At 41.6% G+C, this 24,430-nt stretch overlaps 2 protein-coding genes across 3 annotated transcripts in view; one reads left to right on the top strand and one right to left on the bottom strand.

Annotated features, from left to right (window-relative positions):
• Positions 1–12,949, bottom strand: part of PDSS1 (decaprenyl diphosphate synthase subunit 1) — a 46,871-nt gene extending 33,922 nt beyond the window's left edge. The window contains exons 1-5 of one of the 2 annotated variants that reach the window (XM_007471368.1): positions 12,805–12,944; positions 12,237–12,261; positions 8,633–8,697; positions 6,909–7,029; positions 4,137–4,267 (exon numbers count right to left, since the gene is read on the bottom strand). In XM_007471368.1, coding sequence (XP_007471430.1) covers positions 4,137–4,267; positions 6,909–7,029; positions 8,633–8,697; positions 12,237–12,261; positions 12,805–12,944 — 482 coding nt within the window. Of the gene's footprint in view, positions 1–4,136; positions 4,268–6,908; positions 7,030–8,632; positions 8,698–12,236; positions 12,262–12,804 lie in introns of both variants that reach the window. The other variant, XM_007471367.1, reaches the window with a different exon arrangement.
• A 328-nt stretch (positions 12,950–13,277) lies between these two features.
• The window catches only part of LOC103080477 (selenoprotein O-like), a 27,787-nt gene continuing 16,634 nt past the window's right edge, over positions 13,278–24,430 (top strand). The window contains exons 1-8 of the mRNA XM_007471366.1: positions 13,278–13,584; positions 16,917–17,035; positions 17,654–17,782; positions 19,032–19,096; positions 19,183–19,239; positions 19,330–19,428; positions 19,618–19,685; positions 22,199–22,286. Of these exons, the coding sequence (XP_007471428.1) occupies positions 13,278–13,584; positions 16,917–17,035; positions 17,654–17,782; positions 19,032–19,096; positions 19,183–19,239; positions 19,330–19,428; positions 19,618–19,685; positions 22,199–22,286 (932 nt within the window). The remainder of the gene's footprint in view (positions 13,585–16,916; positions 17,036–17,653; positions 17,783–19,031; positions 19,097–19,182; positions 19,240–19,329; positions 19,429–19,617; positions 19,686–22,198; positions 22,287–24,430) is intronic.

Here is a 24,430-nt window from a genome sequence, read left to right as displayed (position 1 = left end):
GAGCGGTTTTAAGCTTGATCCTAACAGTCACGAATCCATCAACAGTTTTAGTATCAAGAAAAATAACTAACATTCAAGAGCAGCAGCTCCTGAATCTTTCAGATTTATATCCAGATAAAAACAGATGTCTGCAAAGTTGCATCGTAAATGATGCAGGATTCATGCTCCTAGTTATTTTTTTGCCACTGAAGAAACACTGCATTTTGGAAGCCTTGGACATGTGGAGAGTGACTCCATGATGATATCTCAGACCTGCAGCTTATCCAGGCTGGCTTTCTCCACAGGATCCAGGGTGCAAAAGAATAATGCAGCATTTGGGTTTTTTAAATTGAGCACAGCTGATGAACGTGTAGACGTTGATTCCTTCGGTGATAGAATCAGCCTCCCCCTGGGTGGTGGGAGCCAACGAGTGAGCACACAACATGTTCAAAGCCCCATAGCCACCTTGCTCTCAATGATGTTCCCCTTAGGCTTGGGCCTGACCTCATCCATGAAATGGACAACCACCTGGTTATCAAAGCCTCCTCTACCTCAGTAGGTATCCCTTATTACAGACTTTACATCAAGATCCATTTTAATTATGAGTATGGACACATCAAAAGTGCCACCTCCTAGGTTAAAGACAAAAATATTTCTTGTGGCACCAACCTTCCTAACCCATAAACAGCCGCAGCAGTAGCTGGCTCAATGATTCAGAACACACAGAAACCAAGAATGGTTCTAGAATCGTTAGCGGCCTGACTCTAGGAATCATTCATGTGAGCTGCTGCTGTGATGACTGTTTTGTTACAGTTTCCCTAGAGTAAGTTTTTGTAGTTTCCTTTGTTTTTATGACAATCACAAAAGTTACTTCCTCTGAATTTAAGAGTTTTACCGCATTTGGAAGCTTGACCTATTTACTAATGTGAAAACTGCATCTTATCTGTTCTATCTAATCAAATGTCTGGCTTTGTAAACTAGACTAGTGGGATTCAGTGCCACTTGACTATTTGTACAGTCAAGATCAACAAATCTGTGCCCAATATAACTTGAGTAGGCCTGTTATCCTAATCACTGGCAGTGATATCCACTTTCCAGTGCCAGAAGATTTCCACGAGAAACTCATGGTGTCAAGACTGATGATAAGAACAGGTGCCTTCAATGAGGTCTCTGAGTAGGACAGGTTTGGCTTGTTTGAGAAGAGACACTAATTGTGTTGTGGTCAATAAGTAGAGCAATTTCATAGAAATCTATTCTTTATAAAGCTCAGTTCTGACTTGGATTCTTTGATAAGGTAAGTTCTGACCCACAGGTAGTTGGGTTTTGCTGAACTCTGTTGAGGGTTGGGTTCTCGGGTAAGCAGACTCTCACGTTTAAAGTACAGAATGTCTACTCAGAAATGCCCTTGGGGTCAACACCTGAGGGAGGGGGAGGAGACAAGAGGATGCGGTAGAGGGAGAAGTCTCTGCAGTGCAGGCCCATCCATAGCCGCAGCCACTCCATCGTGTGCTCTGGAGCTAGAATGGCCCTTCATCTGTCAGTCCCTGGATGTGGACTGGCTAAGGTGAGAGAATTCTCTGCAGTCGCGGCAACCCTTGAAGAGGCTGTGAACTGAAGACTCTCCACCAGCAACACTGGACCAGCAGCTGGGGCAAAGGGTCCTTTAGGGAAGGGGGATCTGGGCAGCTTGGCTCAGAATCCACCACAACTCTGTCTTCTGGACCTTTCAAGTCTGATTATCTGTTGTATGCGTCCTACCTTACTTGACCAGTACTGTAGTTATCAGGATGCACAGAAGAAAAAGATGAAGGCTTAAGGTTTTGGGGGCCATATTACCCTTTAAGAATATGCTATAGGCCATGTATACCTTTGCGTGCAAACATACGAAAATTTCTGCACACAATTCTAAAGGGCTCACAGACACCCCCACCCCTACCCCAGCTTTCACGGACCTCAGGTTAAGAATTCCCAGTGAAGTGATCTAGCAGGGGACACATAATGGACGACGGACAAGCTTAATACAGGAAAAGAGAAACTCAGCGAAGGTAGTTCCCCCACCCCCCATTTCTTAAGGTATCTGTTCTATTCTGTTTTCTAAAATCCCCTCCAGGATTACTGTTAACCTATTTAATACACATCTCAGAAGCAAGATGGTGATGTCTAATAAGCCTTAGAGGAGCCAATAAACTGTGACTGTCAAATGCTGAGGCAGGCCTCTCGCTATTCCGCCGACACCAACAAGCAGGCAGGTGAAGAAGTGGAGCGGCCGCTGGTGGCACCAGCTAGAAACAGAGGCCTGCGTGGTCCTGCCCAGAATCCTTTACCTTTGCCCCACACGGTTCTAAACCTCCTACAGCAAAGCAAAATCACAAATGGCCCAGGCTCTCCCCACATTCCCCACCCCCTCTTGCTTTAAGTGGCTTGGAAGTTAACAGCTAGATATTTGGCCTATTAAGAGCCTGATCCAAAAGGGTCCTTAGGAAGTAAGTATTCTCAAGAAGCTGGGGCTTGGAGAATAATATCGTTAGGCTACTGTACCACCCAAATGCACGCCACAGTCACGACTCACATCCCGATGCCTCCATACTGCGCCTTCAGCAAGCCCTGCTCCCGTCAGCTATGGGGAGAACAAAGCTGTAGCTAGAGCATCCCTGGAGAAGGCAGAATTGAACTTCCTTTTTCTTAAACTAGCAATGCCTTTTCTGGGTGTATAGTCTCCCATTTTTTTTCTGCAACCAACAGTTTATACAGTTTCAATGAGGTAAATTGAAGACTTTGACTCTGGGGATAACAGCTGACAGGATTTAAGGTGAGCAATGCAGAATATTTTCCTTCCCTTGTTTTCTGTGAGGGTGATGAACCGTATTGTGTGTTAATCTGAGAAATTAAAAATATAAACACACACTATCTCTAGACCAGTGGTTCTCAACCAGGGACGATTCTGCTCCTCTGGGGACATCTAGCAATGTCTGGGGAAATTTCTTGGTCGTCATCAAAGAGGGGAGGGGCTGCCAAACACCCTACAAGACACATAACAGTCCCTGCGGCAAAGAATTATCTGGCCCCGAATGTCAGCAGAGTCACGGCTGAGAAACCCAGTTCTAGACTATGTGAGAAGTATTTCAAGTTTGGTTCAGAGGGAGCATTTCTGCTGCCCTGCCTTCCGGTGAGGTGAAAGTGGTCCTGATGATGGGAAAACGGCCATTGCCAAAGATTTCACTGCTTGTTCAAACTATACTGTGAGCACTTGGAAAGTCTCAGGGTAAGTGGGAGGCACCCATGAGCATGGAATCATATCCTGGAGCTGGAGGGGCACAGCAGCGGGGCGCAAACGGCTGCGGGCAGAGGCAAGCATGTGCTAAGAAGCAACATCTGACACTCGTTCTGACAGCATCCTTAAATTTAGTGCTGGCAAACCTTAGGCTTTCCTTAAAGTGCTATCTACAGAGAAAAGGGAATGTAATGCAAATGTTCAACACTAGGGAAATGTATGAGTATATTACTGTCTACTGGAGGTTACATCAATAGATTACATGATGTAACAAAAAAATTGTGAAGACACTCCAGTAACATGGCAAAGAGTCTAAAAAATAATGGCAATGGGTCCTCTGTCGTTTTCCTTTAATATTAAAACATTGCAGTTGTTTTAATATTTGAAAAATTTACACATATTTGAAACATAGAAGTTGAAGACCGATAGTCAAAATGTCTTCTTTCAAGATTTTTCTTTGGCACGTTTCCAAAGGCCACAGGAAGTCAAGCCCTGCAGTGGGCGTGGTGCCCAGAATCCAGGCCTAACTCATGACTTTATAACCATCAACCTTTGGACTAATGGCCCCGTGTGTACAATGATTACAAGTATGCATACATCCTGGTATTCTTTACTTCTGAATGAGAAAACTCAATGTGGCTTTGAAAATTCTTTCCAAAATGTTTATTTGCAGCTGAAGTTGTTCTTCCACGGATACTAAAAAGCATGGAAAAGGAAGATGCCCAGACTAGACTCCAGGGTGACCTTGGGAACACAAAGCTAGAAACTACCACAAAGTGAATTCTCAGATACATGCTACTTCTTAAACAGGAGACTAAACAGTAACCTTGGGAAGGAAGGTGTGCCAAATATAAAACCAATAAAGGGGAGAAAGTAAATAACTCACCGGGAGTTATTATGATGAATATTACAGGCTCGGGCCATTAGCACCACAATAATTGGTCGAAAGGCTTTTCCTTTTCCATCAAAGTAGTATTCACACATTTCCTTAAGTTCTGTTGTAGATATGAATAGTTCCTGAAACAAAGTTTCTCTGTGTCAATAAAGCATCATAACCGCACAGTCAGTGGGATTTCTTTCACAAAATTTTGATTTGATTTTTGTGTATTCATTTCAACTGAGAAATTCAACACTCAGTAGGAAACGGTTCCAACGTTGTATGGCCATAAAGCTGCCTGTGTGTGGCTGGGCCACAAGCAATGCCTGGCTCGCCCCCAGGGGCCTCAGTGCTGGGGTGGGCACTGCTGCCACCCCATGACTCCAAGAGATAGCAGGTTGGGGGAGGAAAGTACCAGATGGCCAGTGACAGCTGGAGAGAGAAAGAAACAGGGCTGGTTGCAGCTTGGAAGATGCAGGGGAGAGGACAAAGATGGGGAGCCAATGAAGCAGGAGGTCAGTGGGTATCAGGGGCTGGAAGACGAGACGTGGCCAGAAAGAGCAGGGGTCAGAGTCTGGCTCAGCCGTTACTTAGCCACACAAGCCAAAGGTTCATAGGGAAGGTGTAAGACATGGTTTACCTGATGGCAAGGAGCTTCCAATTGAGTTGGGAAAGCAAAATGTTTAAAAATGTGAAATATTCAATGAATAATATGGTGGTAACTTGAACAATGCCGTACGTTAAGTGCATTATACGTTAAGTGCATTAAAGTTCAAAGAATGGAGAGATCAGTGTGGACGAGAAAAACTGAACATTTCATGGAGGAGATAAGCTTTGACTGGGGATTAGAGGATAAGTAGGATTTTGATTTCTGAAGAGGAGGGAGAGCCTTCCTGGTGATGGGCATGTGTGTTTATTGTATCTGTCCCTCAGGGACTTGCTGCAGAGAACCAGAGCTCATGCCCTGGGAGCAATGGGAGCTACAAATGGACCCAAAGGACCTTCAGCAGGGCTCAAGTGAACACAGTCCAGCAGGCCAGCCACTCACTCCCTCAGTTACTGACTCAGTGCCAAGGACAATAATAAACACAGAGGTTTCAAAGATAAACAGGACAGCCCCTTGCCCACAGGCAGCTCAGAGTCTAGATGGGGGAAGGAAAACAACACTGCAGGGGGACTGCTGTCGTGGAGGTAAGTGCAGCTCCTCTGGGAGCACAACGGGGGCGTCTCTGGCTCAGGCTGAGGGCAGGAGGAGGAAAGCAAAGCTGGGGACTGAAAGCAAGAGACAGACGAGACGAGGAGGGTGTGGAGGGGAAGAGGAGGCTGCATCGAGGATCCTCCCCGGGTTCCTGGGTGGCAACCTCCAATCAATAGGAAAAACAAGAGAAAAAACAATCTGTAGGAAAAGGTAGAGCTTCAGATCTGCCAAGTGCGAGACAGTCACGGACATTCCAGGGAGCTGCCCAGTGAGCAGACAAAATTTAGGAGAGAAAATTCCATCTGGACTGGAGATATTATGTGGGACTCATAAGCATGGGAAAGGGTAAACTGAAGACAGAGAGAGAAGAGGAGCCGACAGAACCCCAGGGATGGCACAATTAATAGGGGTGGGGTGGAGGGGACAGAGAGGAACCCAGGAAGCTGACTGAAGAATGGCCTAAGAGTCAGGAGGACAAGCAGAGTGCAGAAGCCAAGAAGTGGGTTTCACAGAGGGGGCTGTGGTGAACAGTGTCCCATGTTCAAAGAGTCCGGGAAGATACAAACCAGCAGTGCCCGCTGGATTTGGTGGAGGGAAGCAAAGGCAGTTTCAGAGGAGAGGCTGGAAAGGAAGGCACAGTGCGATGGCGGAGCAGTGGTGAAGGGGCAAAAGAGAGAGAGAGGCCAAGAATACTGGAAGGGAAGGGGTAGGACACAGGGTGAAGGGATGGTCCTTTAAAAGACAAACAGGAAGGAGCTGGAGCATCCAAAATGGATCCGAAAGAGAATGAAGAGAGCGAGTCTGCAGATAAAGACAGGAGAACAGGGAATTGCAGGAGTTCCTAGGGCCCAGAGGAGGCAAAGGGGATGGGACTTAACCAGAGGTACAGGGATGAAGCTGGAAAGGAGGGAAACCTGACTTCACTGAGGTGGAAGGGGAGGAGGCCAGCACGCAGCAGTGTGGGCTGCAAACGGCCCAGAGCAGGCGTTCAAGGAGTTCCTCCTTCACGGCCTCTGCTTGGTCCACTGGACAGGAAGTGGTGAAAACAGGAGAGTCGGGTGGGGGCTGCAGAGGCAAGGTGCAGAACCTTGAAACGGGAAGGAAGCTAACCAAGGGCACGTGAACATTTCTGGGCAGCAACTGAGAATCCACGTGATGCTGGGGGCCACTGAAAATTCTGGGAAAAGAATGCTTAGCGAAGAAAGCCCTATTTGGGTCAGCCTGGCACTGATATTCAGAACTGGACAGGAAGACAGTAGCAGGAGTCACCGGAGGCTTCATAGCCTCACCAGGCCTGGAGCACGTGATGGATTTGGCAAGGAAAGGTTAGATGACTCTTTGGACGTGTACGTGCTGCCTGTACCTTTTTTTTCAGTTTCCCAATTCTGCCATCACCCCCCTCTGGATAGTAACTTGCATTGCATCCTCCACGATGCCCCACACTTGTTGCTCAAGAAACATCTGAAACCTGACATTTGGGAATCAAATCTGCAACAGCATGGCACACATGTGAAAACCTGCACTGTTTGCTCATAATTCTAAGAAATCAACATTACTTTACAGCATCGTCAAAAGTATCTTACCTTCCTGATGTCCTCGTACAGACCTTTCAAGTCTCTCCAGCCAAGGTTAAAAGGATCAGTGTATTTCTCACCGCTCCGTGTTTTACTACAACAGCACACTGCTGGCGTCATGTGATGGAACCTGGAGAGGCAGAAATGCACACAGTGGAAGACTGAGCGTTACTTTACTGAGATAACTTCACTTTTAAGTAAGAATTATATAGACCTATGCATATATATACAGCAGAGTATGATGATGGAAAATTTAAGCCCAGATACTTGCTGGAAATTAAGCATGAATACAAAGAGGTCATTATAATTTAGAAAAACATAACAGAATTCTGATCTTGCTCAACAATACATCAATTTTTATAACCAGGACACTGAGAACCCATAAAATCAAAGAAATATAAACCATGTTCATTGTGTTCTGAGTTTAAATTTTACACAGTTGGGCCTCCATACCTATGGGTTCCGCATCCGCGGATTCAACCAACCTCGAACTGAAAAAAAAATTTATATATATAAAAATATATATTTATATATATAAATATATAAATTCATAAAATTCCAGAAAGTTTCAAAAAACAAAATTTGAATTTGCCATGCTTGGTAACTATTTACACAGCATTTACATTGTATTTATAACAATTTGCACAGCATTTACATTGTATTAGGTATTATAAGTCACCTAGAGATGATTTAAAGTATATGGGATGAGGGGCTTCCCTGGTGGCACAGTGGTTAACAATCTGCCTGCCAATGCAGGGGACACAGGTTTGAGCCCTGGTCCAGGAAGATCCCACATGCTGCAGAGCAACTAAGCCTGCGAGCCTGTGCTCTAGAGCCTGTGAGCCACAACTACTGAGCCCATGTGCCACAACTACTGAAGCCCTTGTGCCTAGAGCTTGTGCTCCGCAACAAGAGAAGTCACCACAGTAAGAAGCCCGTGCACTGCAACGAAGAGTAGCCCCCTCTCCCCTCAGCTAGAGAAAGCCAGCACATGGCAACAAAGACCCAACGCAGCCAAAAATATAAATAAATAAATAAATAAATAAATAAATAAATAAATAAATAAATAAATTTAAAGTATATGGGATGGGGACTTCCCTGGTGGTGCAGTGGCTAAGAATACACCTGCCAATGCAGGGGACACAGGTTTGATCCCTGGTCCGGGAAGATCTCACATGCCGTGGAGCAACTAAGCCTGTGCGCCACAACTACTGAGCCTGCACTCTAGAGCCCATGAGCCACAACTACTGAGCCCATGTGCCACAACTACTGAAGCCTGCATGCCTAGAGCCCATGTTCCACAACAAGAGACGCCACCGCAATGAGAAGCACACACACCACAACAAAGAGTAGCCCCCCTGATCGCTGTAACTAGAGAAAGCCCGCGCGCAGCAACAGAGACCCAATGCAGCCATAAATAAATAAATGTTCCTTTAAAAAAAATAAAGTATATGGGATGATGTGTGTAGGTTGTACGCAAATATTATAGGACTTGAGCATCCTCAATTTTGGTATCTGAGGTGGGGGCATGGCTAGAACCAATCCCCCTCCACCATACCAAGGGACAACTGTATTCCCATTTTTTCAAAAGGCAGAGATCACATAGAGCAGATATTGTGGCACTTAGTTAAACAGCATATCCAATTTGTTGGACTAGCCCATCACAATTTAGAATAGAAATTTACTGGCAGTATGGCTAATAATTTTAGTTGCAATACGGATTATAAACTTACCGTGATATACTATACATATTTGGAAAGGCAGATGTTAAACTCTTCACAAGATTAAAATAGGACACCTATAAAATAAAAGTATTAAGAAACTTGTAAGAACATTTGTGAAAAACTTGTTTATAACACTAGATAAATTAAAACTCCCATAATTTATAATAAAAGTAACCTTTATCTTTTAGTTGTCCATTTAGACTGCAGACTTTAGAAAAAATAAAAGTTTTCTTTCCTTATTACAAAAGCAATAATCGTCATTACAGAAAATATAAATATGCAAAAAGCAGAAAATAAAAAACATCTATAATCTATCCCTTCCCCCAAAGACTGCTCCATATTCACATCTATCTTTCCAGATCTGAAACTCCCTTCCATTTAGCTAAGAGTGGGCAGAGAATAGTAAGGATTAGTGTAGTTTACACTCTTTTAAAGTCTTAACTTGGTTTAAAACAAAGAATAATCAAGATCCCAAAAGCATCTGCCCAGATAGTGAAAAAGAAAGGATTTCAATGCTAAGGAAGAAATTTACAGTTACACAAACGCTGCCTATTTCAAGCCACTGTTCCTGAATATACTTGGAAATGGTACTTCTTGAAAAGTAATGTCAACAAACAAGCAAGCTCAGCAGCACAGTTTGATAATATTGAGAGATCAAGAACAACAAGAGACGACTTCTAAAGGATTCAGAGGTGGTGCCGACAAATAGTTCCAACAATTATTGTGCACAGGAGTGGGGACCCACAGATACAGCAGCTAACTTGAAGAATTCAGCGACACAGGCATTTCAAAAATTACTAATTTACTAATCTGATGTGTGAAGCGCTCTTACAGAATACTTGAAGAAAATATCTTGACAAAGGATGGATTTAGCAGTAGAAAAAGAAAACGAAGGTAATAAAGCCTTACAATGTGCTTTCACACTATTTGACTCTCACAACTACTTGTTTTTATATAGCCGGGGAACTTGAAATTCAGAAAAGTCTGAAAAACTGGTAATATGGGTATGTTTACAATATATCAAAAGAAAAAAGCACCTACAGCACTGTGTGCATTATGTGATTCCACTAAAAATGTGTACACCCACACAAATAAAATCAGAAAGCAGGGTTTAGAAGCATATAAACCAGGCTATTAAAAATAGTTATTTTGGGCTTCCCTGGTGGCGCAGTGGTGGAGAGTCCGCCTGCCGATGCAGGGGACACGGGTTCGTGCCCTGGTCCGGGAAGATCCCACATGCGCGGAGCGGCTGGGCCCGTGAGCCATGGCCGCTGAGCCTGCGCATCCGGAGCCTGTGCTCCGCAACGGGAGAGGCCACAACCGTGAGAGGCCCGCGTAACACACACACACACACACACACACACACACACACACACACACACAAAAGTTATTTTGGAATAAATAGGATCGTGGGAGTTTTTTGCTTTATTCTTTTAAAATTCATATTTTCTGAATTTTCTTTAGTGAACACACCCTGCTTTAGACATACTAAAATGACAATAAAGGTTGACTTTGCCAGGCAGGCAGTGGCCAAAGAAGGCGGTCCTGAGTTCTATTTTCACCGTAGCATTATATTCATTAAACCAGTAAGGACATTTATGACACCCCAGGCATTAAAATGTCCTAAGGAAAAAAAGTGATAATCCTTTCATTTTACCATTACATGACACTTAACCTACTTTTGTCAGCCTTCATGCGTAAATGATTCACACGAATTTAGGATTTATTATAATGCTTATTCAATCTGAGACCTAACCTCTAACTTGGGGTGAAGAGTTAAAATTACACAGCTTATACAGAGCGCTCTTAACCACTGGGCAGTGCAACAGCGTAGCTTGTTGAAAGCCTGGAAGGTGGATCTTGGCTCAGATCCCAACATTTCCCAGTAGTTACCTTGAGACAGCTTTCTGATAATATCTACTCACAGAGATGCTAAGATTAATTGAGAGATCATATGTAAAGCTCTTAGCTGTGTACATTTAATATGGTATGTACTCAACCAAGCTGTCTTCTGCTTTAAGAGTACCTTTGGGCGGGCTTCCCTGGTGGCGCAGTGGTTGAGAGCTGATACAGGGGACACGGGTTCGTGGCCCGGTCCGGGAAGATCCCACATGCCACGGAACAGCTGGGCTCGTGAGCCGTAGCCGCTGAGCCTGCGCATCCGGAGCCTGTGCTCCGTAACGGGAGAAGCCACAACAGTGAGAGGCCCGTGTACCGCAAAAATAAAACATAAATAAAAAAAAATAAAAGAGTACCTTCAGGCAATGTTTCCCAACGTGGTGAGAGGTGCTCAGGAGAACAGGAAAAGTATTCAAAGGGAGTGGTGTAACTGGAGCCACTTAGTGTGCCAGTGCTAGCACAGGCAACAACCATCTCCCAATTCCAATTTTGTGTCTTTCCATCACATACTCTCCCTGAAAGCCAACCTTGCCTCTCATGAAGTTACTTTTTTTAAAAAAGAGAAAATGCTGAGAAAGAATCAAGACATACTGACAAGTGATTTGGCACAATCATATACACACTGGTTTCCGTCCTATTCCAAGACGTTTGAACACTACCAATGAAGAAGTTCAGAGAACACAAACATCAGGAAAAGGAGCTGTGCTGGGAGAGACGGGCGTGGCTTTATAGTTGTTGCTCTTCGTCCCCAAGGACTATCAGGCCCTAACAGACTTGAACCTGCCACAACACACCCTCCTGAGGCAGACATCAGAAGGCTCATGCATTTACAGTGAAAAATACCACTGACACGAATCAGAAATACACGGTACTGGCATTACCAGCAAGGCTCCTCCTTGTGGTCATTAAGGCAGACATGGAAGACATCCAGCATATTCTCTCCAGGAAAGCACCCTTTCTGTGACTAAGATAATTGTTTAATGGGCATGGAATTAAAAATAAATAAATAAGGATCATCAAAGAAAAGAAGTATCAGTAGCATCAGTGGTGGGTGCATCCATCTCTCCAAATAACATCCTCATCTGCGGTACTGGAAATATTTGAAGGCTGGCTAGAACAGTACTGAAATGGATCCCAGCAGACTCTCTTTTTCCCATATTCTCTCTTTACTGTCTAATCCATAGACTAGCCCAGCTGTCATTCTCTCTCCAAATGTCTATTTTGGATAAGTTGTGATTATGTATGCATATGTATCCCAAAGTAGACATTTAGAAATACTACATATTTCATATTGGGAAATGGTCTTTGATGGACACGGAAGTGCACCAAATCTGACTGCAACGGAAGAGTCCTAAATTCAAATAAACTTTTTAAAAAAATGAGCCTTGAGGATGAGAGGAGAACACATACAATTACTATGCGACCGGAGAAGTCTCTAAAAGGACAGTGAGTCCACAGACCTTGCGTGGTTATGCTTACCAGTACGAGCCTAGCCTGTGGTACGCCAGGAATTAATCACTACAAAGTGCGGCAAAGGACTCACAGGGCCATAGAAACTTGTCAATACACAGGAGCTAAACTGACCGGAAAGGGAAAAAAATGAGATGGAGTCCAAAGGCAGCAGGGGAGAGCGTCAGGGAGTCACGGTTAGTGCTCAGATTCTGACTCTGCTTCAAGAAGTCATAGGTCGATTTAAAAATCAAGGTTTCTCCACTTGCGACATCCTCAGGCCTCTTCTCCTTCCAGCCCGTCCAGGTGTGCCCTCCCTCCGAAACAACTACCGCAGGACTGAACTCCGGTCCACTCTAAGCATCAGCCTTGCGTTCTCCACGAGACTTTTCCGCCTATTCCGAGGCCACCCGGACCCTCCGTATCTCTGAGCGCTCAGAGCACCTTTTGCTCTAAACTCCCAATTAAGTTCTGCTGCCCCCGAAGCCCTGGCTGTAACTCGAGAGGAAACACCTGCAGACGCTCTCCACGCTTTACGCATACCCCAGGAGACCACTGGGCCACACCTGCGTTTCCCCGGGACCTGGCTCCTCACCGCCCCTTCCCCACACCCGAGACGCTCCCCTGTCCCGGGACACAGCTCTGCAGCCCGCGCGGGGCGCCCACCCCTCGGCTCTGTCCAGTCCTCGGTGCCCCGCCAGCCCTGGGTCGCGTCCCAGCGTAGCCCCGCGGCCCCCGCCCGCCGCTCGTGCAGCTCGCCCTCATTCATTCTGCGGCGCCGCTGTCATTAGTGCGGTGACCTCTGCGCCCAGCTACGGCGCGCGCTTCCCGGCCTCACCTGCGCGCGGGCTGCAGCGGCGGCGGCAGCGCGCAGCCCGGACAGTCCCGCGCGGCCGAGGGAGCCGGGCCCGGGACTCCGCGCCGCCGGCCTCCAGGAGCAGCCGCGCCGCCATCGCCACCAGCACGAGGCCATGGCCCGCGTCTGAAAGTCGCGGCAGAGCTACAGCTCCGCCTCTGGCCCGGCGGCCCCTCCTGCCGGGACCCGGAGCCGGAAGTCCGGCAGCGGAAGAGCTTCTGCCTCGCCAGCCCCGCCCCTTCTCGCTTCTCCCGAGGGCGCTTCCCACCCCGGAGGAGGAGGAGCCTGCTGGATTCCCTAGTACCCCTGCCCGCCCGCCCGCCCGCCGCTGGCTCGGGAGAAACCAGCGTGACCTTCCTTCTGGGGAGCGGCCTCCCCCGACCCCGCCCAGCCGGTGCCTCCCGCAGTCTCCGCAAAAATGCACCCGTGTTAGACCGCTGTCATCTAGAAATGCTACAGGGCGCCCGACGAACAATCATGAACTTTCCTTTTGCGTATTTAGGCAGAAGTAGGACGCGAAGCATCGGGTTCCTGTTTCGCTGCCTAATCCGGAGGCTCCAGTTTCCGCGGCTGCTTCTCTTGGGTGTTACCTGCCACGCCGTCGTCTGCTCCTTATGGCGACCTGGCCTTGCAGGAAGTGCCAGCCTTTTGCATCTTTACAGTAACAAGTCAAACCCCGAGCAGGGCTATTGTATAAGAGAAGTTAGATTAGCCTCGTCTCTCGACTTCTGGACGCTCTCCTCTGAAAACCTTATAGGTATATTGTGGCCTAGTTTGGCAGTCTTGCTCACATCTGGATATGTGAGTCCCGCCCGTGGGTGTACTGAGCTGTGCGAAGTTGTTTAATATTTGGTAATGTTGAACCTACTTGTAACCAGCCCAGGGAATACTGGAGAATGGACAGGATTAATGCCCGATAAGGGTTAGAAAGACCTTTCCTTAATTCTGTGGCCAGATCTACTCTTCTCATGGTAATGAGAGGGTGTCTTTATAAGAGAAGTCGTGATATAATGAATCATTGAGTACATGCGTACAAACGCACAAAGCCTATCAGAGAAAGTGTAAGCATTGGGGATACAGAAATAGAAGAAACTTAACTCTGTCCTCAAAAAATTCACTCTTATGAGAAAATAGACCAGCAAACAGGCAACTGTGATTCTCTGATATTTTTTCTTGTTCTTCTGACTCATGCATTTTGCATCAAAGAATTCAAGTACCCGTATAGCTGAGCACATTTTTACATTTATCTTCAAAATTTTTTAACTGAATAAAAGCATATAAAGAAGTTTTTAAAAATGTCAGTTTTATTGAGGTTTTTTCCCCCTAATTTTGAAGAATATTATATAAAAGATGTCAGGTGCTTTACAAATTAAGGTTGTTAATATGCACCTGTGGCTTATCTTGATCTAGGTTTATGTATTAAGAAATGTCCACAGGTGGAGTTGGCCAAAATAGAGTGTTTTGGTAAACACTTGTACTTGCAACAATACTGTGACTTAGAATATTTTCATTTGCCGTTTTTTTATAGGTAGAGAAACAGATATATAGGAATTAACTGTCTTGCCCAAGCTCACATAGTTGGTAGATAGAGCACTACACAATTCTGTTATGCCATTTTCATTTAGAAATTGTTTACCCAGATTAAAACAATAACCTGGCTCTTAAAAAGATGTAATTTGGCAAAGCTAAGTAGGGGGGAAGGCAGATGAAATTTGTGAAGGCCTCCGCCATTATAGTATAGCTAAACTTCTCATGAACAATAACCCACCAACAGGACATGCAGAATACAAAGTAGTTCCTTTGACCCAACTAGGCCAAGCATGAGTCTAGAAAGTTAAAACATTGTCTAAGCTGTGCAAGTAATTGCCAAAGAACAGACTCCTCTCGTGCACAGTCTAGAAATGGCTTGGGCCTTTTTGACTGCACTTATACAAATGAAACAACTAGTAACAGTGATAAAAATGGAATAAGTGTACAGTTGAAACATTTTCAAAGTTATTTTGATGTTGGAGAATTGGCTACACTCGAAGACATTTTATTTCCATAATGATGATACTGTTCAAAACATTAGGTAGGACCAGGTTTTACAGCCAAGGAGAGATTATATACAAAATATAACCATATATTGTTTCATAGTACTGCATAGAAACATCTCATCCTGATGTTATTAGATAACTGATAAATGAATTATCAGTGTAACTCTGGTAAGAACATTGATTGAGAAGAGTTGCACTGAAAGGTGAGCAATTTTTGTGCATTTCATATTCTTAGACCAAACTGAATTCTGAAGACTTGAAATAATACCCTTATTTCAACTACCGATTTCTCTGAAATGTTAAGATAACGGGTTAACATGCATTTGGAATTTTCTCTGGGGTCTTAGTCTATGACTGATTAGTTCGCTAAATGTAACAAGGGTGAGGACCGGGTACCTCTGAAGCAATTAGTCTTTTTTGTTCCATGGCCAGTGATCACAGGTGTTAGCTGATCAGCTACCTTGCCAAAATGTGAGTCAATCCGTACAAAAAAATAAGTATTAGTGAAACATTATATACTGCCCATGCTCTACTAAAATCTTAGAGCATCATAAAAGATTATGCATTAATTATATAATTTAGTCTATTTCCACACAGAGGCTCTCCTAAAAGAGAAGAAAATACACTATTGGATCATCCACTCCTAATCATACTCAGGTTTTCCTGATGGATACTAAAATCTGTTTTTTGGTTGACTACCCATTTGTTCCCCCATGATGCTGCCTTATTCACCATGCACTTAGGGGAAAGTGTAAAGAGCTAAATCTGACCCACATTTGCCGGTTTTTTACTCATATGGAGAAGATATAAGAATCCTCTTGTTTCTATTATAACTGACATTTAGTTCACCTAGGCTTGTGTGGAATAAAAAGGAGTTATTCCAAACAATTGAACAAATTGACCTGATGCCACCTTTCTCCACTGATTCAAAATATTGTTTTCATTATATAGGGAATTCTTACATTACTTAGGACTGTTTCTGTGCTTTTTATGGAGTCCCACTGATTTTTGCATCTATTTTGGGGATAGCAATATTTTTAGTTATTTTTACAATTTTTAAAATGATAAGGAAGCTCCCATTTCTGTTATTAAAAAAAAGTGTTTTCTCAGATTTACACTTTCTTTCTTCAAAAAAAAAAATCCTACTGCGATTTTTGACTGGATTTCCATTATGTTTAGTAAATAATTTGATTGGGTTTCCATTATGTTTAGTAAATAATTTGGTGACAGTGACATCCTGATAATATCTCTATCCAGAAACATAGGTTTTTGTGTCCCTTGTTTTAGTAATACACCTATCCTCTTCTATTTTTTGTTTTAATTTGTTTGGATTAGGAAAACATTAAGATTTTAAGAATTGTACTTAAACATTTTCTGAGTATCTAAAGCATGCCCAAAGCTTCTTTTTTTCTCTACAGCTTTTTAAGTAAAGTACATGGGCTTTAGTGCATGGACTTCATGAAACATAGTTTATCTCTTTAGAGGCAATTTTTAGAATTCTAGCCCTGTGAACAGGCATGTATCAAATGTTTTGAAGTTTCTGATGGGATTGGAAGCAGTTTTGTACATTTAGTAAAACATCTGTTGCCTGGTTTACAGTTATTTATGTATGTATCTGTTTCCTTCAATTAATTATGATTTTTCTGAAGGGCAGAAAGAATGTGATTAAGTGTCAAATATTTTTTTGGTTGGATCTACTGGATTGGCCAGTACTGTAATTCTGATAGCTCACCTCATTTTATTCATATATTCTTATTTATAAATAAATTGCACATCCCATTGGTCTCCCATAAGTGAAAATCTTTGAAGACAGGGTATGTGTCTTGTTTTAAACTTTTTACATCTCACATCTTCTTGGACAGTTTAGTATACTGTAATATATGAATATTGAATAGATATGGTTGAAAATAAGTCTTTAAATAACAAAGTATGAACAAAATAGTAGTTTAAGTTGATTTTCTTAAAGAACTGTAGGCTTTCTAAGGACTATTAATGCTGTATGTGCAACAAATGAGAACATTAAGAAGGGTTGTCTTTTTTTTTTTTTAATCAGCTGTGTTGCCAATTGATCCTGTTAAAGAAAATTATGTGCGTAAAGTGAAAAACTGTGTTTTTTCAATTGCCTACCCCACTCCTTTCAAATCAAGAGTACATCTTGTAGCAGTTTCAAAGGTTAGGCTTTACTTTTTCACAACACTTAACTCACTATAACTTTTGTCTAAAAAATTAGTAATATTTTTTTCAGAGTTAAATTGTTAATCTATTGATAAATGATTATCTTTGTGTTTAAAATTTATAACTTGGAGAATGTCATTCTTAGAAGTCACTTTTTGATACTTATTCCTGGAGACTAGTACTCAGTTTCATTTTAAAGTTATCTTACAAGGAAAACACACTTTTCTGGAAAAAAGGGGTAAATTAGTTAAATTCTTAGAAAGGGGCTCCAATAACAAATTCTAAATTATTCTCTCATGATATAGATGAATTTGGGATAATAATAGGACATTTACTTTTTTCTAGTTCCTTTAAAGAATATGTACTAGGAAGAATATTATTTTACCATGCATAATAAGAAAGCCATAACAATTTTAGAACTATCTAATAGACCTAATTTTCCCAAGTAGCATAAATAATCCTAGAAAGTATGGTACATCTCTTCTGAGAAAATATTAATGTAATTTTGGAAGAAGTTTATTCTTTTAATTTTCTTTTTACCATAAAGTTTATTTTCTCAAAAACTGTTAAAGGATTACTTAAGTTTGTAAGAAGATTTTTCTTTTCCTGCCTCAGCAAGTGCTAGAAGATATTTTGGACCTTGATTTATCTGTCTCAGAAACAGATGATTTTATCCAGCTTGTAAGTGGCGAAAAGATAGTACTTGGATCCATTCCACTGGCTCACAGATATGGGGGCCACCAGGTAAGAGTAGCACCAATATCACCTCCTTATGCAAATATAAACAGCTGGTAGAAATGCTATCCTACTGAAGAAGTTATTTTGCATTAATTTCTAATATTAGGTGTATTGAGACTTCAAGAAGATGTTTCTAAAAGAATAAGTCATATATAGATTAGCTGATGTGATTTCTTGTGATAAAGCTAGGGTGTAAGTTTCTCTAATGGAATTGAGAAAACTGGGGCAGCACAATATAACATTTCTGTGATTATCGCTAGAGAATTCATTCAGTGGAGTTTTGGCAAGAGATTTAGGCAAAGTCAGGCCACACAATGAGTCAATATAAAAGCCTCAGAAGGGCAAATAGAATATAATTTTGCCAGGATAGCTGTAGAACATTTTTAGAACTGCTAGAAGTTAAGTCAGGATTAATTGGGGATGTTATACATGCTGAAGCAATTAAGAAGGCACCTTCTAGAAATACAGCAAGACGTTGAAGCAAGTTCAATGTGTGGAATCTGATTTTAAAAAAAGGAGAGGAAACACAGAACCAATTGTTGAAATTGCTGTGACTTTCTTGTGAGTTAAAGATTAACTGATTAATTTAAGAGAACAGAGTGATGTTTAACTTAGCAGGTAATTGTTGGTAATAATTACCATCTTTTGAGCACTTGGGTGTGTTGGACACAGTGCAAGGCATTTTGCGTATATTAACATTCATTCTTACAACAATCTGGCAAGGGTTTTCCCATTTTACAGAAGTGAAAGGTCAGTCTCAGTGAGATTAAGTTACTCAAACAAATTTCCACAGCTAGTAAGTGGCACAGCTGGGAGCTGAACAACCACAAACAAATTTTAACAGAAAAGTTTGGAAACAGTTAATCATGTACATTCAAAAGCAATTTTTTCAGGTACAGTATGCTTCTGATTTTATATTGTATGCGTATAGTATAGGCAAATTTTCTACTAATAAATCATTCCTAGTTCCTATTCTGGAAGAAAATAGATCAGTTCTCAGTATTCTACACCTAACAAGCTTGAGCTCAGCTATAAGATGATGAAGAAATTAATTATATTTCTTAAATTTATGTTCTTTAAATGAATTTCAGTTACGTCTTATGGATTGAATTTTATTTTCACCATTATTCAGGGTGTTGATTGTTATAATCTTAAAAATGCACTATTCCATTTTCAATTTTGACAAAGTAACTTTGATTATAAATTACAATAAAAGCTTTAAAGGTTAATAAACATGAATAATTTTCCCTTTTAGTTTGGGATATGGGCAGATCAGCTCGGGGATGGAAGAGCCCATCTTATTGGAATTTACATGAACAGGTACTACATGTTTTCTTGAATAATAGCTTTTCTGCTAAATATTAACACAAATCTGCTAATATTTAGGTTTGTTTTTTTCTTTTAAGGCAGGGTGAAAAGTGGGAGCTCCAATTAAAAGGCTCAGGAAAAACCCCATACTCCCGGTACTTCTGTTTTTTTTTTTTAGTCATCTAAGTAAAAATTGATGTTATCTTAATTATAACTGAAAATCTTTTTTATCATATTACCCATAGAAGTGGCGACGGCAGAGCTGTGCTTCGTTCCTCCATGAGAGAATTTTTGTGTAGTGAGGCTATGTACTATCTCAGAATTCCCACTAGCAGAGCTGCAAGGTAATTCCTCTTCCCTTGAAGCTAACTTTCAGGACCGCATCATGTTATCTCCAGAAATGTGTCAGTCAAGTGAGCAGATAAACCCCCAATAGCATGATTTCTCATCGTTTCTTACAGTTTTAGTTACTTCTTGATGGCTTGCTAGCAGTTAAGTACAATATAACTTTGTTTGATTCTCTTACCTTTCAGTCTGGTTGTAAGTGATGATGCAGTATGGAGAGATCAGTTCTACAATGGAAACGTTGTGAAAGAACGAGGTAATAACAGTTCTTAGAACACTTACATAAAATTAGACTAAGTTCTTCAGGAACAACAGAAATTGGGCATCTTTGCAGTCTTCTTAAAACATGACCTTCATGATGTAATTTCAGTGTTATGATGTTATAATAGAATATCCTTTCCCACACCCTTACATCACTAATCCATCCTTTTCTAACAACAAACTTCTGGGAAGTTAACCTGGGAAGTTTATGAACAGCCAGCAAAACATTATAAAGCCAGTGCATGAACATTCATATACTTCCTTCCCAGGAGACCCCCTCACCTCAGATCCTGATTGCTCTTACTTCCTGTTTACTTCCAATAAGTTCGGTTAACTTTTCCTTCAGCTTTTAGTAGGTCAGAAATAAATTAGAAAGGGGATGAGAAAGTGCCATAGAGCAGTGAAAAAGGAAGAGTGAGAGAAACTTGACTCTGAATCTCTGGAGAGGCAGGAGACCTGAAAATCAATAATAAACATATTTAACTATTTAAAATGCAGAGCTATTGAGAACCGCTGACAGCCCTACCTGCTTTATTGGGTCCCTTGGACATCACTGTGTTACGGGCCAGCGTTTTTACTGATGTTTATAGTGATTCACCAAGAGAACATTTTATGTTCTTCATACTTTGGGAAAAATATGTTTTGATAAGGTTTTCATAATAATCCCCCTAGAGTGTTCATGTTTAAAGGAATTAAAGTTATTTATCTTTAAGGCATCTCTCTCTCTCCTCTATAATATTATCTGGATAAAATGCATACTATTACTGCATATGGGGCTTTAACAGCTATTTAGGTCTTTTTGTTTATGGTGATTGGAAATGAGATTCCGATCACAGACTGTTAATATGATGGGCACAATACTACTTTTATGTCTATGACGTATATATTGTTAATCTGAATTTTTTTTGGCCGTGCCTCACAGCCTGTGGGTTCAATCCCGACCAGGACCTGGTCGGGATTGAACCCAGGCCCTCAGCAGTGAAAGGGCAGAGTCCTAACCACTGGACCACCAGGGAATTCCCTGTTAATCTGAATTTTGAATTAGATGGTTCGGAAACCAAACTTAATGGTTTCAAATTATCTCAAGTATTTCTCCTTTTTAGGCCGTTCATAGAATTTCCACATCTAAGTCATATTCAGATATTTTGATTGTGCTTTTCCCTAATATTTGCCCAGCAGACACTGTAGGAAAAGAGCTGGACAGACAAAAAGAATATGTGAAACCTCTAACCGGCTCTGTGGGAATTGATTTGTGACTTTGGGCAAGTCACATTTTTCCCCTGTTTCTCCAACTAAAATGAGGGCTTAGCTGAGATGACACCTTCTATGTCTTTCAGGACTGACATTCAGTGATTCAATGGCTATTCATAAAGTAAACATTCAGAATCATCTATTGAGCTCTTATTTTTTTTTCTAAGTGAATGTATTTTTCTTGCTAAAAAAAAAAAACCACATGAAAATAAATATTCAGATTACTAGCGTGAATGAATCCTGACTATATGGGTAACTTAGTCGACCCAGAAAATACTAATTAGCCCTTTTCTGTGCATACCACTGGACTCATCTCTGGGGGTCCAGGAGTAATAAGTACATACCGTGGTCCCTGGTCTTAAGAAACTCAGTCTTCATAGACACTATAGCAATAGTGTCTATAGCAGTAGACACTATAGACTCCATAGCAATTGAATAATAAATAATCTGAGGTTAGGAAAAGGGCAATCCGGTTAGCTTTATGGAGGAAGTGGGAATTGATCTTGAGCACAAGATTAGAAAGTTAGCAAGGATTTCAGTATGGGGAGAAGAGGGGTTGGGGCAGGGAGAAGTGCACAAAGGCCCAGAGGTAGCAGCGAGTATGGTGTTTCATTGAACGACAGCCCCAGTAGAGCAGCAGCTTTGTCATCTGGGATAGACCTCACCTTGACATGGAAACACATGTCAGTACAGCATACCTTATAAGAAAAAAGCATGAATTCATTTACTAATTGTATTACTAATTGTCTACGATCAGAACGGAAGACGGAAATAGAAGGCTACAAACACAATCACAAAATGCACAGATTCACTGTATTTCTTCAGCATATTCATGTTAGAACATATGCAAATTTTTGAAATTGAAGTTAATTTCCAATTAGTTACACAAATAGAAGTCATGTACAGGGATTGTGCCATAGAAATATTCCACTAATTCTATATTTCAGGGTGAGGTCCAGGGAAAAGGTCACAACTGAGGAGACAGTGGGAGCCTAACCGTTTAACCAAGTAGCATCTCACTAGGTTGGGGCCTCAGTATTTCTGAAGGTGTTGTGGTTCCTCACATTCTAACTGATTCAGGCATAAAGAAAGACAGAAAAATCCTTGACCCTTTCTAGGATGTAAATTAATTGTTTTTCTGATAAATCCAATCACTGTATCCTTTTTTATTAAAGTAATTTCATTTTAAAGAAAAGCGTATTATGCTGTTTGCATAGTTTAAAATAGTTTATGCTAAAATAAATGTTTCTTTTTCAGGTGCAGTAGTGCTGCGTGTTGCAAAATCATGGTTTAGAATTGGATCGTTAGAAATTTTGGCTCATTATGGTGAACTGGATTTACTAAGGTTAGAAAACCATTTTTTTCAATGGTAGAAGACAATTGAAAGAAATGCTTATTATGTGCTGTGAAGTTAAAATATTTTTGGTTTTCTTGTAAGTAAAACCCAAACTTTGAATTAATAGATATTTTCAACACTTGCTGTGTGCCTAATATCGTGTGGGTTCTGAGGCTGAAAAAGAAGGGTTTAGACCCAGTAGACCCTTTTCTCAAGGAATGCTTTTATCTAGTGTGCAACCCAGATGGAACTGAGGGCCGCTGTGCTACCCAGACACCTGGGTGGAAGTGACTCAAACTCCCCAATTCTGCAGTTCCCTTCCAAGTTCTGGGATTCCCAGGATGCGTCCTCTGTCTCATATGTCTTCTTTCCTGGACTCTGGTTTTGACATGTGTGTGATGCCTGTTTCATCCTGGGTTGACCCAGACATGAAGCTCAGTCCCTTCAACAGGACAATAGCGAACAAAGAACAGACTGAAATTGTACAAAGCACTTAAGAACAAATCTTACTGGAGATTTCTTCAGGGAAGACAGATGAATGGTTCCTTCAAAAGAGCAAAAGCTCTTCCCCTTGTGTTATGCAGTATAGCTTCCACCAAACTCTGATGCCTTGGTGCCTGTGGAATCTGCACTCACAAAGTTTGTCTTCCTCAAGCCAACTTAGCAGGATGTTTCTTCAAACAAAAACATTTACTCCCGACTTCCCTGGTGGCGCAGTGATTAAGAATCCCCCAGCCAATGCAGGGGACACAGGTTTGAGCCCTGGTCCGGGAAGATGCCACATGCCACAGAGCAGCTAAGCCCGTGCGCCACAACTACTGAGCCTGTGCTCTAGAGCCTGCGAGTCACAACTACTGAGCCTGCGTACCACAACTACTGAGGCCCACATGCCTAGAGCCTGTGCTCTGCAACAAGAGAAGCCACCGCAGTGAGAAGCCTGCACACCACAACAAAGAGCAGCCCCCGCTCACTGCAACTAGAGAAAACCGGCACTCAGCAAAAAAGTCCCAATGCAGCCAAAAATAAATAAATATTTTTAAAAATTTACTCCTTTAAGAGGAATTCTGTTTCCATTTGTTAAGAGCATACAGTTCTAAAAAGCCATTAGAATATATAAGAAAAAATTCTCTTAGACAAACCAGAATCATTTGGAATATGAATCCTACACTGTAGGTATCAGCTTAGTAAATCCAGATACCTGGTCCACGGAGAGAATGGGGAAAGGGAAGTGAACGCTCAGAGCAGAGAAGTCATCACCATTGTCATGACCGTTCTCTGAGTCTTTTTAGCAAATGTTTACCGAACTCAGGGTCATCCCAGCTTGTTGAGAGAGAGGTCTCCTCTCACTGGGCATTTTCACTTCTCATTTGGTTTTTTGGGTCACTTCTGCTCAGATTCACTATGTCACTGAAATTGTTCTATCTGGTGGTCATAGTTCAGTTATATTTCACTTATCTCTATGACATTTGATGTATATCGGTGAGCACTTTATCCTTAAAATGACTGGACTGGCTAACATGACTATGTATGTATTCCTTTTTGTTTCCCAAGTGCCTGAAACAATTCTCTAATCCACTGTAAACAAACTCACTCCTACTGGACTTTAATAATTCCCAAGTCATATCTACAACCCCCAGTTATTTTCAGGATTCTCTCTTATCCAATGCAATAAATGCTAGTATCAATAGTTACTCAACTCATTAGTCAGTTAAAACAGGGAATTAAACATAGGATACATATACAACTTAAATATTTTAACTTCAAACCTTGGCCAATTTATTTGACATCTTATTTGTGAAATCTTACATGATCCTCCACACATAAATAATCATCCTCTGCTCTGTTATCTTTATTCTTTTTATATATTTCTATTATTGCATGTATTATACGGTAACGTCATTATTTCTTCAGATGTTCTTGTCCCCTAATAGACTGTGTGCTCTTTAATGTCTGCGTTTGGGTGTGTCATTCTTTTTCCTATCACTTGGAGGTTCTCAATGGATGTTTACTGAATTAATCTGAATTTGTAACATAATAAGATGGCATCTAATATGATCTTAGAAACATATTTCCAGTTGTGATTGGTATTGAGAAAATATTTCTCTATGGCTATTTTGGGAGTAAAATCTTATTTTACTTTTTTTTTTTTTTTT

This window comes from Lipotes vexillifer, unplaced genomic scaffold (genome assembly GCF_000442215.2).
Source record: "Lipotes vexillifer unplaced genomic scaffold, Lipotes_vexillifer_v1.1 scaffold1049, whole genome shotgun sequence".
NCBI lineage: Eukaryota > Metazoa > Chordata > Mammalia > Artiodactyla > Lipotidae > Lipotes > Lipotes vexillifer.
This window is presented reverse-complemented; position numbering and strand designations above follow the sequence as displayed.